This window comes from Odontesthes bonariensis, chromosome 16 (genome assembly GCF_027942865.1).
Source record: "Odontesthes bonariensis isolate fOdoBon6 chromosome 16, fOdoBon6.hap1, whole genome shotgun sequence".
NCBI lineage: Eukaryota > Metazoa > Chordata > Actinopteri > Atheriniformes > Atherinopsidae > Odontesthes > Odontesthes bonariensis.
The window spans coordinates 36,326,046-36,341,977 of record NC_134521.1 but is presented as its reverse complement, the minus strand read 5'-3'; the positions used below and the strand labels follow the sequence as shown (position 1 = coordinate 36,341,977).

Below are 15,932 nucleotides of genomic sequence, written 5' to 3'. Positions count from 1 at the left end.
CAGAGATCTGCTCTGCCCAGAGATGCTCACAGCGCTGCGAGTCAGGCTGCCATCTATGCATAAATAATAGCTGCTGTCTGGAACTAAAGTTTTCGTCTACTGACCCATTTTCCTGGAACAGCTTCACTCTGGTTAGGTGGCTGTCACAGTAAAAACTGATGACTTTTTTTAAAGGAACACATCCTTTTTGTTCTCTTCTCAGCAAAGGCACAGGGACTCTGCTGCTCTTTGTCAGCAAACGTTAGTTAGAAAAAGAGAAGCAAATGCCCGCGGATGGATTCAACTGTATTTACACACAGGTTAGGAGTCAAGAGGCTCTTTATTCTCATTCAAAGCTGTAGATCACGACTGCATTACCCCCGTGTTCACATCTGCCCCTGCGACGCGGAGCAAAGTAAAGCAGCGAAGGGTGGGCTGCAGGATCCCACCTCACTATGAAACCTGAGGTGGTCCCCGCCTGAAGCCTCCCCTCATCCCACATCTCTCTCCCTCCTTCAAAGGAAGCACACAACAGAGGAGTTATATTTACAGAATTTTATTTCATTATGTTGCAAACAATGACATCCAGATATATTGACACACAACTTTTACTGTGCGTGTATGTGTACTTGTGAGTGTCTGTGTGTAGAGCAGTGAGACCACAGAAAGCTGAATGAAAGTCCTGCGTGAGGGAGCCCTCGATGGGTTTACAAGGCAGAGACAGAGGGCGATTCTCTGGGGTGACATTCACACACACACACACACACACAAACCTCTGAAAAGGTGAGCCAACTCCTCCTCCGCTACACACACCTTTGCTTTGGGGCTTGTGCCTGTGCTCTCAGCAGCTTGTGGATCATTAAGGTCCAGTGAGTGTCAACTAGAAAGCAAGTTTGTTAAAAGATGAAAAAGTATGAAAGAACACAATGGGCGAGAAGCCTTTTCCTCCCCTCTTCCATCGGAGCAGAGGGAGTACCAGGGTTCTCCTGTCGTAACATACAAACACACACACTCACACGACGGATAAGCACATGTACACTCGTCCACCAAATCTCATGTGAATAACTGAGAAGCTGCTGAACGTTTCCTTCACTCCTCTGGACAGATTCTACCTTCTCTGAGCTTCTTCACACCTTCTGCTTCACCACCAACGCAGTGACAGCCCACAGTGATGGAGGCATGGAGCAAAAGAAAACTAAACACAACCTAAACCCCTGCAGCAGGGGGTGGCTTTGCTTTGCGTGCACCGTCAGTCAGCCAGAACCCAAAGACATTTCCCTTCCACCAGACAGCGAGTCATCACAACAGTATGCACATCTGTAAATCTAACGGTGTTGAAGTATTCTTGTTGTTGGAGTCACCATGCAAAGATATCTATCTTTTTGAGTGTGTATGTGTCAGAGATTGCGTGACATTTATTAAGCGTACCCTACATCCAGAATAATTTACACAAAAGGACAATAGTCATCTTAATAGGGCTGGACCGATGTAGAGGAGGGAAGCGAGGAGAGGCGGCGAGGAAAGGGTAAAGCGCCTTGGTCAGCTATGGTTTGGAGTGCGAGAGTTGAAGGGCTGGGCTCGGCTAGGCGTCTGAAGAGAGGGAGGAGGGTGCAGGGGAGGGTGGGGGAGGATGGGGCTCTGGGGACTTATTTTGGGGAGTTGGTAGGAAGCAGGGCGGGACAAAAGCTGGAGACAGTCTCAGCGGCACTCCCAGACTTTGACTGTCTGATCCACACTGCCTGTCACCACATAGGGGGCAGTCTTGTGGAAATCTGCAAAAGAGGAAAAAAAGAAAAAGATCAGAAAAGGGCTGCATGTTTGCCACGAGGCTGAGTTTAATCGGGAGTGCAGAGAGCTTTTAAAAGCTCGCCTCCTTCACACAGCAACAGGCGTTAAATCAGCTGCATCTCACCCAGAGAGGTAACAAAGTGTTCGTGGGCACACAAGGTCTTCATGCAGCGTTTGTTCTTGTAGTCCCAGATCCTAAGGGTTTTGTCATCAGCGCAGCTCACAATGAATCGTCCTCCAGGATGAAACAGAAGCCCGCGCACCCAGTTGTCATGTCCCACCTGAACACAGCAAAGCCGTTACCCACCGAAGCCTCCACCCTTCATATAAACCAACACTCATTCTGCTCACCAGAGTCATAAGGCACATCCCAGTGCTAACGTCCCACATCTTAATGGTTTTATCTCTGGAGCCAGAGAGGAGGAAGGGCCCAGGTTTTCCACTCTTCTTACTCTGGAAAGCAGACGGAGGGCAGACGTGACGAGCAGCATTGGGCTACTTCAAAGACAAACGTGTTGAAAAAGATGTTTCCTCAGAGATAAAGCAGCAGAGCACCTGCAGCAGCAGGTCTCAGACACAGTGACGTGGTTAACCCGCCTCCCTTTTCATCATTTAGAGCAGATTAAAGGACATCGAAATCAATTATTTCTGCTTCTACTTACATTTCACTCCTACCAGCTTTTGGGGAGCAGGGATATAGAACCCTGTCAGACTGTGGGTTGTTCTCATTAATTAACCGAGTCATTAGCTGATATCTTAAAGTCAACTCCCTGAAGCAGTGAAGATGAGAAACATTCTAACGTGTTGATGTTAGCATTCATACCCGTCACAGCCTCACAGAGCTGCAAACAGAGCTGGAAACGCAGGAAAGCAGCAGTAATATTCACCTCTGAGCCTGTAGCTTCCAGGATGGTGGGGTGAGCGCTGTCAGGGGCCCAGGCAATACACTCCACCACATGTTCGTGTTCCCGCAACTCTGCTTTGCATTCCTTGGAAGCAACCACCCAGACACGAACCGTCTGGTCATTGGAGCAGCTGGCAATCAAAGAGCCGTCCTGATGAGGGCGGACCATCCTCACCCACTCCCTGTGGCCTGTAAATGTCTTCACGCAGTACCTACAGGCGGACGCACCACAGGGAAACTTTCACCACAGATAAACTGCATCCACCAGTTAAATGGAATCTAAATACTGGGGAGTCTGTGGTGAAGAGGTGAAACACTCACCCAGTAGCCACCTCCCACATTTTGATGGTCTTGTCTCTGGAGGCGGACACTATGTGGTCTCCGTTTGGCATGATGGCTACAGAGGACACATTGTGATCGTGACCTGGAAGACAAGAAGAAGTCAGCTCTTCAGTCATGTCACTGGTCTGAGTTCATCTTCACATCTAACCCTGACCCGTGTCAGGTGTTCCCAAAACATCTGGAATGACTAAAAATAAGACCGACCCTGAGAATAATAAAATATGTCCGAGCTGTCACAGAAAGACCGAAAGCTAGAAATCAGATCCCAGTTGGGATCATCTGTTAGTGAACCAGATTTTATTACATGGACGTTACTTTGTAAGCCAACCATTAAACTGTTGGACACCAGATGTCTGCACATCTGTAAACCGTTTACAATGTTTCAGTTCTTTTTAAACAAATTCACTTGATACCAGGAAAAAAAGGGGAACCAGAAATGAATCAAGTACTCAAATTAGAATGTTCTAAACTACTCTGACCGACTTTGTTCAGATGTTTGGCAACGTTTTATAAAAAGGACAAACGATTGCTGGTGCCGCAGACTGAAACGGTAAGAATTACAGATGCGTCACATGTGGGTCAGCCTGAACAGGTGCTCCTCCACCCCAGCAGGAGTAATGTCTCACCATGCATTGTTCGGACGCACTCAAACCCCTGAAAGTCCCAAAGTTTGATGCTCATGTCAGCCGAGCATGAAGCCAGCAGCTTTCCCGTCTGATCGAAGGAGATGTCCTGCACAGAGTCCGTGTGGCCTTTGAGGGTTCGCTCAAAGTCCCCAGCCTCGTAGTCCCACACCTGAAATCACACAGACAGACGGCGGTGAATCAAACACCCTCCAACTGCAACACACCGGACATAAAGTCATCATGTTGGGACAGATTGAAGGTTTTACACTAAATTCAAAGCCACACTGACCTGCAGAAACAAAAAAAAGCTTTAAAAACTTTACACTTTAAAACAGATGTTCAGTGCTCTGGGACTGGGCCTGACAGGACAAACATGAGCCCATCTCCAGACAGATGAGCAGTGACACAGCAGAAAAAAGTGAGGAAGGACAGGGAGCAAGAAGGGAGGAGGCGGGCGGAGGATAAAAAAGGCGAGCAGCGGAGGATCTGCAGCACAGCTTTGATGTGAATGGTCAGGGCTGCAGAGAATGTGTTGTGCTGCAGTGCTCACTGATTTAGCTCAGAAATGCTGCTGCACAGGCCTGAGAAACCTTCAGTCACAACTGCCACTGTGTACACTTTTCATGGTTCATGAGAGAGTTTTCACATCGAGCTGAAGGTAATAAATGAGGGAAAAAATGTAAAATTTTAAAAAGTACGGGGATGATACAGATTGGAATGATCAAATCATTTTGTTTCCTCAAACAGAAGAAAAAGGTGTGAGAACAGTTCAGAGCATATGATGAGCTGCATGAGCAGGGCTGTTACAGTGGAGCGGACCTGATAAGGATGTAAACCCTGCTCAGACACACACACACCTTGATGGTAGCATCCTCAGAGGCAGTGACCATGACAGAAAACACGGGGTGGAAGATGACACGCGTGACTGGAGCACGGTGCCCGCTCAGGGCGTATCTCTCAGGCGGACGGGGGATCCACTCCTTGGGGTCTCTCTTCTGACCCACAGGGCCTCCGTGTGTCATCTCCTCCTTTGCCTCATTCAGCTTCGACTCCAACTCCATCACCTGAGGCAGAGGCAGGGAACAAAGTGTTTACACCTGGAAACCTGGGGCAAGGGCAATAATGTCACCAATCTGTGACAAATATGGCGTTTGCTGTTGATGTCACATGTCTGTTTTGTCCATCCATCCATCCATCGGGGGGCTGGAGAGGCGGGGTCCACACTGGACGGGGCGCCGGTCCATCACAGGGCCACACAGAGACAAACCAGATACACAAACCATGCACGCTCACACTCACACCCAGGGACACTTCAGAGTCACCGGTCAGCCTAACATGCACCTTCACTGTGGCACAGTTCAGCCACGAAACCCCAAACTGAGCCTGTGAGCATGTTCAGTTCAGCTCCAGTCAACATGACAGACAAAGAGAGTTTGTAACAAGCTGTTTGGAGGAAATAAGTCCTAATAATTTACAGAAACTTTCACATAAATGTTCCCAGACTGAAGGAGGCTGCGCCCCGTAGCTCGAGCTGAGCCCCCTGAGCCTCCCATCTGCACCCACAGAGCTCCACGGGTTGGCAGGACAGACGCTACCATCACAAACACTCCACGGTCCCGTCTATACAACCGGGGGTTTCCCACCACCTCCACTGATGCACCAACGGATTCAAACAACTGCTCATGTCGGTGGTTTAAAGTTGTATTTTGTCCCGTTTAAATTGAAAAAAACAATCTATTTAAGAAAAGATGGTTTTAGCTGGCCCAACATCGACCGAAAGATTCATTAGAAACAAGACTTTTGTCATTTAGTGGTAAATTAACCAAGATTATTATCAACTAAACAAGAGAAATCGTTAGATTAATGGATTTAAAAAGAAAATAATCATGAGCTGCAATCCTGGATTTAACTCTGGATTATCATGAGATCCACCGGACAGGTTGAATAAAACTTTATTAATACACACCGTGAAAGACATTCCTTACCTTCTTCTGTAATCTGATAACAGAGGTCCACTTCTTTTCCAAAAGTCCTGCATACTTCTTATCTACATCTTCATTCTACAATCAAAGCAAAGACACAGAGGAAGGGATTCACTCTCATTCTTCACAAAATCTCATCTTGTTTTATTGATAATCACTATTTCTGTGCATCCGTCTCCTTACCATATCTAGTTCTGCTTCTTTCTTGAAGGTGGAATAGGCCTCCTCGTATCCATTGGACCGGAGATAGTCAGCTATAGCCCGATTTCTGGGGAAACATTGTGCCAGAAAATAGACTTTGTAAAGCACTGTGGTGCAATTTCATCATAATTTACCATTTAAGGTCCTCAGAGATGCTACATGTGCTCAACTTAAATGTTCAGTGGTGATGTCATTTCAAATAAATGAATTAAATATCTAGAAATGATCATACAGTCAAATTGATTTATTCTAAAAGAGCGCCGCCTCAACAGAAATTTGAGTTCCTCCTTAAAATGAGGGAGACCACGCCCCGTATAACAGATGGAAGCAATTGGGCTTCAGTTTTACTCATCCACCTTAAATGTCAGTCAGTTTGAGCAAGAGCCAAAACAAATGACAGCCCTTCACAGGGGAATATGAAATGTATGGAGCGAGTCATTGGAAAACAGTGTTTGGTGTTGCTATGGAAACTACAGAGGTGCTACAGAGAGCGCTGGGCTGGATGACAGCAGGAAGGCAACCCACAAACACACGGAAACTATCTCAAATATGCACAGACGTACACAAGCCCAGAGTTACAGAAGTGGTGGCACTTTTACAGGAGGCAGAGTAAATATTTCATGCGTAATGAGGCTAAAATTAGGCTGCAGCTCAGAGGCACTTTGAATGGCTCATAAATGCAGCCTCCATTCAACTGTCTGCAGACTTCACACATTCGGTCACACCTGGCACCAAGGTTTATCCTAATAAAGTCCTAATAATGCCCTAATAACGTCCTTAATAAAGTCCTAATAATGCCCTAATAACGTCCTTAATAAAGTCCTAATAATGCCCTAATAACGTCCTTAATAAAGTCCTAATAATGCCCTAATAACGTCCTTAATAAAGTCCTAATAGCGTCCCTTTTTAACCACTACAAATGTTGGAACAACACTCCTGTGTAATTGAACATTGAGGGTTTTTTTGCAGCCTGGACTGAGGTGCATACCATACGACCAGTCAGGTAGCAACCAGAGCTGCTCACATTAACCAGGCAGTAACCACATTAACCAGGCAGTAACCACAGTAACCAGGCAGTAACCAGTGCTCAGAGCTGCTCACATTAACCAGAGCTGCTCACATTAACCAGGCAGTAACCACAGTAACCAGGCAGTAACCAGGCAGTAACCAGTGCTCAGAGCTGCTCACATTAACCAGAGCTGCTCACATTAACCAGGCAGTAAGCACATTAACCAGGCAGTAAGCACATTAACCAGGCAGTAACCACAGTAACCAGGCAGTAACCAGTGCTCAGAGCTGCTCACATTAACCAGAGCTGCTCACATTAACCAGGCAGTAACCACAGTAACCAGGCAGTAACCAGGCAGTAACCAGTGCTCAGAGCTGCTCACATTAACCAGAGCTGCTCACATTAACCAGGCAGTAAGCACATTAACCAGGCAGTAAGCACATTAACCAGGCATCACTTTGGTAAGTTCCTCCTCCTTACCCATCCCCCTCACTTCTTTGCTCCCGTCATGCAGGATTATGAAATATTCACCAAGCAGCTATCAAGTGAAGCACCTTGGAGCTCACATCTCTTCACATCTCTTCACATTTCCCTCACAGATTTCACACACTCATAGGAGATTATTTCCTGACTCTTAGCAGATCACACTGCTGCTCGCCACAAAGGGAAAAACAGGCATCGTACATGTGTTCCCGTGGCCAAACTTTGCAGAATTAAACGTGTGCGCACATCTTCAGGACAGCCTTTCTCAGTGTACATGTCTGTTCCTGTCTGCATGTAGAATGAGCCTGTTTTCATACATATGGGGGCACTCACAGTTCATCTCTTTGTCTCTGTGACAGCACCATGGCGGCTGCTGCTCTCTCCCTCTCAGGGAGGTGAGGATGAGGCGATGTCAGGGAGTCTGGCTGGCTTTTTCTGTTGTTCCTTTTCCACCTGAGAGGCTCAGAGGTAGCACAGAGACACCTGCAGAGGGAGTTGACCTGGAGATGCTGCAGCTAACCAGGACGAGGCTCCACGAGTATTCACCGAGGTCCAAATGTCACTCGCTAGTCAGATGTCACCTTATGAGAAGAGGAGGAGAAAAAAGTGGGTTTTACCAAGGTGAAAAGCTTGTACATAATCTGAGAGAGAGACAGGGTACGAGACACGTTAGCAGGAGAAAAACAACAACAATGGCACTCTTCTTAGTAATGTAGGTTCTGAATCTGTTATTTTAAACTGAATGTAGAGAAGAAATGAACCCTGTATGCTGAGAGTAGAACAACATTTCCCAATAAAATGGCGTCCTTTGGTGTCCCATGCATCTGTGCCCTTACACATGCATCTTCAGACACGATGCGCCTCACAGCGGGACGTGGATGACTGCGTGGATGGAGGGTTCAAACAGAAGAGCTCCCGGCCAACACAACATCAGAGTGTTCAATCATTAACTGGGGACTTCTCAGCCTCACTGAAACAACACGTTTAAAGTTACATCTTAATGTTGAGGAAAACTGCAGGAAAACTTAAAAGATTTGTGCCATGACCAAATCATGGGACCAGTAAAGAGTCACAGGCTCTGAGAACCTACAAATCCAACAAGAAGCCAGTGTCTTACTAGAGGTGTCACAACACTAGAATTTAAAGCTCAATGCCCAGAAAAATACTAAATTCCTATAAAGGAATTAAATATAATCTATAGAGACTGAGGTGCTTGGACGGTGCAACAGTAACTGTTTTACCTTAACCTGTTTAAATCAATGCTTTGATGATTGAAAATGACCAAACTTCTGTTTTATTTTGAAGGAAAAATGTCAGTAAAGTAGCACATTACAATAAAACTGAACAAATCTCTTGATTTCAGCCCCTTCCATTAAAATCAAACATTTCTGTTGGGTTCATTATCAAAACATTTATCAGTAATGCTGTAAAGATGGAATAAATACGACTCCGTTGCTGCCTTCAGTTATATGGCTGACACGTCAGTGTCCCTTTCAATGAGGCTGTTAGTCTGCAGCAGGGGCTGTTAGTCTGCAGCAGGGGCTGTTAGTCTGCAGCAGGGGCTGTTAAGCCGGAGTTACAGTTGACGCGTCGCTCACGGCGGTGGCGGACCGTGACGTCAAAATGACGTTTCAGGCCTGGCGCTTGCCTTGAAAAGACGGCGCAGCGCGGTGTCGTGCACCAGTCGATTTTTGTAACTTGCCGGCGCCAACAACGACAAACCGGATGGACCGATGTGAGACCGGCTCAGTGAGGAGGTGTCGCTGCTACAGACAGCTGTACGAAACTGCAGTGAAACAGCACAGGGAGCACGTAAACTCCCAAAACTGGTGCACAGAGATTGGCAGAACTTTGGGGAAAGAGGGAGAGTTCTGTAAGAATGTGTGGAAGCAGCTACGGGACAGATACGTGAAGGCAAAGAAGAGGGCAGAGACTCCAAGTGGTGATGCCGGGGGCTTCAGACCTTCACCTCTTTTAACTGAATTAAAAAATTAAAATGATCCAAATACTGCAGCAGAAGGTGACCAGCCTAAATGACTGGCGCCCCATAGCCCTCACCCCCATTGTCAGCAAGTGCTTTGAGAGCCTGGTCAAAGGACTCATATGCCCCATGCTTCCCCCCACCCTCGATCCCTTGCAGTTCGCTTACAGAGCCAACAGGAGCACAGAAGATGCCATCGCCCACGTCCTCCACACGGCCCTCTCCCACCTAGAGGGCAGGGGCACCTATGTGAGGATGCTGTTTGTGGACTACAGCTCCGCATTTAATACCATAATTCCCTCCAGGCTAGATGGCAAGCTCCGGGACCTGGGCCTGAACACACCACTGTGCGACTGGATCCTGGACTTCCTGACAGACCGCCCCCAGTCGGTGAGAGTGGCTGGTCGGACCTCCTCCAGTCTGAGTCTCAGCATTGGGGCACCACAGGGCTGTGTCCTCAGCCCTCTCCTGTACTCCCTGTACACCTACGACTGCGTAGCGACACAGACATCGAACCATGTTGTGAAGTTCGCTGACGACACGGCAGTGGTGGGTCTGATTTCTGGCGGCGATGAGTCGGCCTACAGGGAGGAGGTGGCAATCTTGGAGCAGTGGTGTATGGCCAATCACCTCTCTCTGAATGTCAGCAAGACCAAAGAGATCGTGGTGGACTACAGGAAAAAGAAGGAGGAGCTACAACCAGTCACCATCAACGGCTCAGAGGTGGAGAGGGTGGACACCTTCAAATATCTTGGTGTAAACATTGAGAAGGACCTGACTTGGGACTGCCATGTGACCGCAGTTGTCAGAAAGGCCCAACAGCGCCTGTATGGACTCAGGCGCCTGAAGCAATTCGGCCTTAGACCCAACACCATCAGGGACTTCTACAGAGGCACAGTAGAGAGCCTCTTGACAGGCAGCTTCACATCCTGGTACGGCAGCTGTACGGACAGAAACCGCAAGGCGTTGAGGAGGGTTGTTCGCACTGCCAAGAACATCACCGGGTGTGAGCTGCCCAGTCTGGAGGACCTCTACGCCCAGCGCTGCCTGAACAAATCCCTGAGGATTATTAAAGACCCCACCCACCCCCATAAAAACCTTTTTTCCCCGCTAAAATCCAAAAGGGTGAAGGGATACAAGATCCTACCAACGCATACCAGCAGACTGAGGAACAGTTTTTTTCCCCACAGGCTGTCAGACTTTTAAACAACAGTGAAAACTGATATGCTTGCCTATGTTTATTTATTTATTTATTTATTGTTTTAAGTGTTTTAGGTTGTTTTTATCATGTTTTATTTTGTTTTTAGTATATCGGAGCTTCCAAGCGCAAAGTTTTTCACATGTATGTACCCACAGTGCATCTAAGTGATGAATAAAGTGAATCTGATCTGATCTATCATTAATGACAGTGTTCCTGCTCTTCATTGTTTTCTTCTCCACTTTCGTGGTTGTAGAGTAGCGGTAACCTTCACGTAGCAGCGCCACCTATGTGACGGAGAAGATTGCAACTACTGGCGCATCGACTTGCGCCACTATACATTACCGGCACAAAAACGTGACGTCATCAACACCGCTCGCGCTAGCAGACGCAGCAACCATGCTAGAGCCTTTAGTCTGCAGCAGGGGCTGTTAGTTAGAAGTTGAACACTGACAGCGTTATCCATGATAACGGGGCAAATGATTCTCTAATTACATAATCAGTTTAGCATGAATCAGTATCTGATTATTGATCTGTTTAACAGCCTTATTCCTGCACTTTGTGGCCCCGAGTTGAACATGGGGGGGGCGTATAAGAAAGACATAATTTTCAGGATCCATCAGCCATTCTGCGGATCTTCCCAGCATGACTTCAGCTATCCTACCGAACCCTCATCTTTAGTGTGCCAGCTCGTGACATATTTAGTTCCCATTTTTAGTCTTAATCTGACAATAGAGTGCACAGACCAACATTACATGTTGGCTCCAAACCAAAACACACTTTTCAGTGGCTGGAAGCTAATAAGAGTATTTGCTTCCTGAGCTTCAACTCTGCTGGAGTCTGGGGCTGCAAAAGCACTAAGCTGCTTAGCAGCCAGGCCAGACAACACAAAGTCTTCATGCCAGTGTGTTTCTCCGTGATAGAGAGCACAGGTCCCCCGTCCAGCTGACAGTGCAGTGGAAGAAAGGGACGGGACGGTAGCTAACAGGATTAACACCAGACATGAGGAGAGGACCTGAAATGGGCGCTGCCTTTGTCCGTGTACAGCACGACCCAGATTCCTTGAAAAACAAATAGCTGAATGCTGGTGACAACATGCCTTTTGTTTTCTGCACACATTTCTAAAATGCAGATGAACCTTTAATCTTAATGTAATCACGGCTGCCTGGACCATAACATCATTTTCCCAAAGATGTGTCTGACATATACTAACGAGAACCCCCATTTTAGATCCGCCCCCACGAGGAATTATTGAACTCTGAGAACAGAGCAGCGATTTTCAGGAGCGAGCAGAACTGTCTGTGTGGTTCAAAATAGCCATTTGACCAAACAGACGGAGCTCCAAACTCTTACATAACAAAGATCTCTGTGGCGTTTGCACCTGAACTTAACGCTCCGCATCACAAGAACCGTTTCAGAGGAACGCTTGTTCAAAAGGCTGTGAAAAATAAACCAGCGAAAATCTGAGCGAAGGGCTGGGTACATTCACAGTTAATGTATTCAACCGTCATCACGTTAAAAAGGTAAATGTAGGTAAACTAAAGGCTTAGTGCCCAACAGAGGAAACCCGATCAGTCACATGTCAAGAATAAAACGTTTCTTTAAAAGGAAAAACCAGAGGAGACGGGTGGGATGGAGCACACGGTCTCCCAAACAACAAAGGTTCTGAGTCACTTTGTTCGCATCACTAAGAATCTACCTCTTGTGAAATGAAGGAGACACAAAACTGTGGAAAAAGCACAAGTTTCAGCTCCGTGAGTCAAAAGGCTGATTAACAAAGCCCTGAGATCAGAGCGCTCAGAAGTTTGGCTCAGGTGTAATTCCACTCATTTCACTCGTATCCATTGAATAGATCTTCAGTGTTTGTTCACTGGGAATCACAAAAAGATGGAAGTTTGATAACTGAACTGATAATTAATGCTCCTTCAAAGTTTGAATCAAGCTGCCCTGCTCTTTCAACAACGGTGACCATACAGAATCACATTTAGTATTAGGTGCTGCTGAAGAAGGACACAACATGCAGGTCCCTCCTGCTCTATCCAGAAGTAGATTATTGGTTTACCGGGAAATTTAAAAACTAAATAAAGGCCAAGAAATGACTAAGCCCCCCCGTTAGGCAACAAACAGAATGGCGTAGCTGAGCCTCGTCTCTTTCCGACACAAAGGGAGTCATGTTCAAATTAGTCAAGTATATCGTACAGGTTTCACAATGACTATACCTCACTAAAAAACTAATTATCTTCAGTTTCAAATGATCTGCATTCTTTTCAGTTAGCTCCAGATTTCTGTCGGCATGAACTGTGACGAGCTGCAGAGCAGCAGCCTTTCTCACAGCCGAGCCCAGGCCAAACGAGTCCCTCCTGACACCAACTAAACCCAAGATAAATCACACATAAAGACAAGCTCACCTACCCGGCAACCCTTGCTATCTTATTACAATGTCCAATTAACCATATCTTGCAATTCAAAGGTTACTCTGCCTTTTAATAAAACATCCTGCAAGTGTTGTCAATGATAAGAGTGAAGATTAGACTGCGAGAGAACATCAGAACAGCTGAGACAGACTCCAATAACAATAAACTAAACAATAAAAATCTACTTAATACTTAAAGTTTATAGAGAGAAATTAAGCTGGCCCAATAAAAAAAAAAAAGAAAAAGAAAAACCAGTCCTGCGTCTTCCATCATGTGCAGAGCACAGAAGAGACAAGCAGAGTAACGTGGACAGGTTTGGGCTGAGGGCAACCTTTCCCTGTACCGTGAGCTCAAGAACAACCTGCCAACAACAGCGTTCACAACCAGAAACTAAGTTTAACCTTCATCTGCACAAATGAAAGAAAAAGGGAGCAAAGATCTTTTTCTGCTTTAGGCTTAAACATATTGTTCTGGGTTTTGCACATGTTGTTGTCTTTAAAAACACATTTTTAAATGCAGTTTTGTTTCCCTTCTCCCACAGGAAGAGCCATGTTGAAGATAGTCCAAGCACAGACTGCTACAGATGAAGCTGCAGCTCGGAAAAGTTGTAGGAATCCATAGCTTCCCTGCCTGACAAAAGAGCTCTAAATTAATCTCTTAAATTCAACATTTCACTGACAATACTGTTAAGAATGGTTGAATAAATATGTTTCACAGTAAACAGAAGAGCAAAGGGCCTCTGATCGATATTCGTCTTTTAAAAAAAAAAACTGATTGGAGCACCTTCAGCAGACAGCTTGCTTGCCTACTGTACAGTCATGCCAGCAGCGAGTTGATAATTACCAAGCATTCATTTACTGAGATGCAGTGCATAGGACAAAATCTGCATAGTTTTGTTTCGTCTCAGTATTTCCCATTGATTCCTCTTGGTCTCCACCCTAAATTCAATTCCTCGAACTAACCTGCAGTAACAGTTGAAAACGCCAACAATCAGTTAAAGCTATATCTATATGCTGTAGGAAAACAAGTGAGATCAACATCTGGCGTCTCTCTAAGATCCCAGGGACACAAGGGCAAAGTTGCAGCAATGGCTCAGCAACGCCCTTTCCAGCTAATGCTAGCTTAGCATTGTAACGCAGGGCTGTCAGACTGTGCACCCTGGATTTATACAACTAAAGACTCCACTCCAAAACACTTACAAGCCTTTTATTTGACAACAGATTCATCAACATGTCAACTCTAAACAGAAAATGAATTCACAATCAATCATTAACTAACAGATGGAATAGGATAAGTAACCCAAGTTTGATTAACGTTGTAGTCATCTTAGATTACACAACCTGTACAGAACAACAAAGGCTCAACTGTTCGAGCACAACGTCAAAAATGCTTCATGGTTTCCGGCAGACAGGAGGTCCCGCTTACACATTTTAAATTTTACTGTGACAGTGTCTGAGTTAGCTTGGCCGGCTAATGTACCACGTTAGCTCATCTATACAGAACTTCCATAAATAGGCGTAGCTAACGTTAGCCAAATGTTCAGCTAAGCTTCACAACAAGTGTTTCGATGCAAGTCATGCATCGATCGTGGGGTGCATAATTTATTTTTAAATCAAACTTGCATTTAGTATGATTGACTAAAATGACCCTGGCATTATCGTAATGTTAACTCTTTATGTAGATGGTTTTCACAATGACAAATATGCCTGTTAGATTAGCTTAGCTTTCGGCCTCTCCGCCATTTTGAGACAGGAACGGGTAAGCGCAGACACTGCAGGCAAATCGTCGTCAAAATAACGAGTCTTACTAAGTGCCAAAACAAAAAGAAAGGCTCGCGTAAAATCTTAGGACTTACCTTTTGACACATGGTGAATTATATATGCCCTTGACAGGTCTAAGTGTGTAACGGGAAGCTCTGGTTTGGATGCGGTATCGTGACTTTTCACATCACCCGGTCAGATTTTCTCCTCTCTCGGTACCACCGCATTCCCCCGGCCCTAGCTAACGGTCGCAAGTGGATATCGGCGGCGCGCACGTTGAGGTGGGCGGTGGCGCGCAGCGTGCGCACAACACGCCCTTGCGCTTAAAGGAAAATACACCACAAATATGAATTACGTATGTGTTTTTTCCTGCTGTGCGCTCGAAGTTTTGATGCGAAAAATTCAATTGTTGCCCAGAATGAGACATGATTGTCAAATGTCTGGAATCAGGTGATTTTATCTGTGCACAAGAAAAGCAGCAAGAGGAAAGACTTGTGCTGATCTCACCAGGAGACAAATCACGCACCTGGCTGTTCCACAGATGGTGGACAGGGCAAAGGCAGTAAGGGATTACATAGGAGTCCTGTGTTCATGTAATCAGATTACAAAAATGAGTACAAGAAATAGAGATTTTAGGAGGAAAACATTGTGTAATTAGATTACAGTACAGTTACTTTATGACATTTTTATTACATCTAAAGTTATGACAACAAAAACTTGAAACAGAAGGCTAGAATACACCTTGATTAAATGTGTTTAATGTATTTTTTCATCATATTTAAATATACACATCTGATAAACATGTATATTCTTTTTTTTTTATACTTTGTTTTTTGTTAATAAATCAGACTTTATTTTTTAAAAGTCCGCATCCGTGTCCTTCCCTTTTTTTTTTTTTTTTTTTTTTTTTTTCCCTTGTCCTGTCCAGCATTATGGCAGCAGAATTGTAATCTGAATACCGTTTATGCTAAACACATTTGCTATGCCAAGGGAAGCTTTATGAATGTAAAGCTCCCCTTGACGCCCATCAACTCCTCATTTTTATTTATTTATTTTTGTTACAATATTTAACATGATATGATAATAGTGCCGAACCGGACCGGGGGACAGAGAGATAGGGAATGCGAAGAAGAGAAAAAAAGAACAGAAACATGAAGAGACAAACATAAAAAACAATGAAAAATCCGACAACCAGCTGCTACACCTGTAAAAACAAAACTGAAGACGATTCACGGCTTTTGTGGGGAATCCAACCTTAGAAGCAC

At 45.4% G+C, this 15,932-nt stretch overlaps 1 protein-coding gene across 2 annotated transcripts; it reads right to left on the bottom strand.

The window, feature by feature from the left end:
• Nucleotides 1-519: 519 nt before the first annotated feature.
• Nucleotides 520-14,928, bottom strand: LOC142401550 (lissencephaly-1 homolog B-like). 2 transcript variants are annotated; one of them, XM_075487017.1, is made up of 12 exons: nt 14,763-14,928; nt 8,151-8,284; nt 7,648-7,895; nt 5,805-5,889; nt 5,625-5,699; nt 4,497-4,703; nt 3,640-3,808; nt 2,993-3,095; nt 2,655-2,883; nt 2,119-2,220; nt 1,892-2,048; nt 520-1,751 (listed from the first exon to the last, which is right to left on the bottom strand). In XM_075487017.1, exons 3-12 carry the CDS (start codon nt 7,677-7,679, stop codon nt 1,678-1,680), a joined length of 1,233 nt encoding a protein of 410 aa, XP_075343132.1. In that variant the 5' UTR covers nt 7,680-7,895; nt 8,151-8,284; nt 14,763-14,928; the 3' UTR covers nt 520-1,677. The 2 variants fall into 2 exon arrangements, with proteins under 2 accessions (XP_075343132.1, XP_075343131.1); XM_075487016.1 differs by lacking the exon at nt 8,151-8,284.
• Nucleotides 14,929-15,932: the final 1,004 nt, after the last annotated feature.

Excerpts from the sequence above, each read along its gene's own strand:
- LOC142401550 (XM_075487017.1), bottom strand. The coding sequence starts at position 7,679 with ATGGTGCTGTCACAGAGACAAAGAGATGAACT. Across the intron at positions 5,700-5,804 it reads AAGAAGCAGAACTAGATATG|AATGAAGATGTAGATAAGAA; the intron begins GTAAGGAGACGG and ends CTTTGATTGTAG. Across the intron at positions 4,704-5,624 it reads TTATCAGATTACAGAAGAAG|GTGATGGAGTTGGAGTCGAA; the intron begins GTAAGGAATGTC and ends CCTCTGCCTCAG.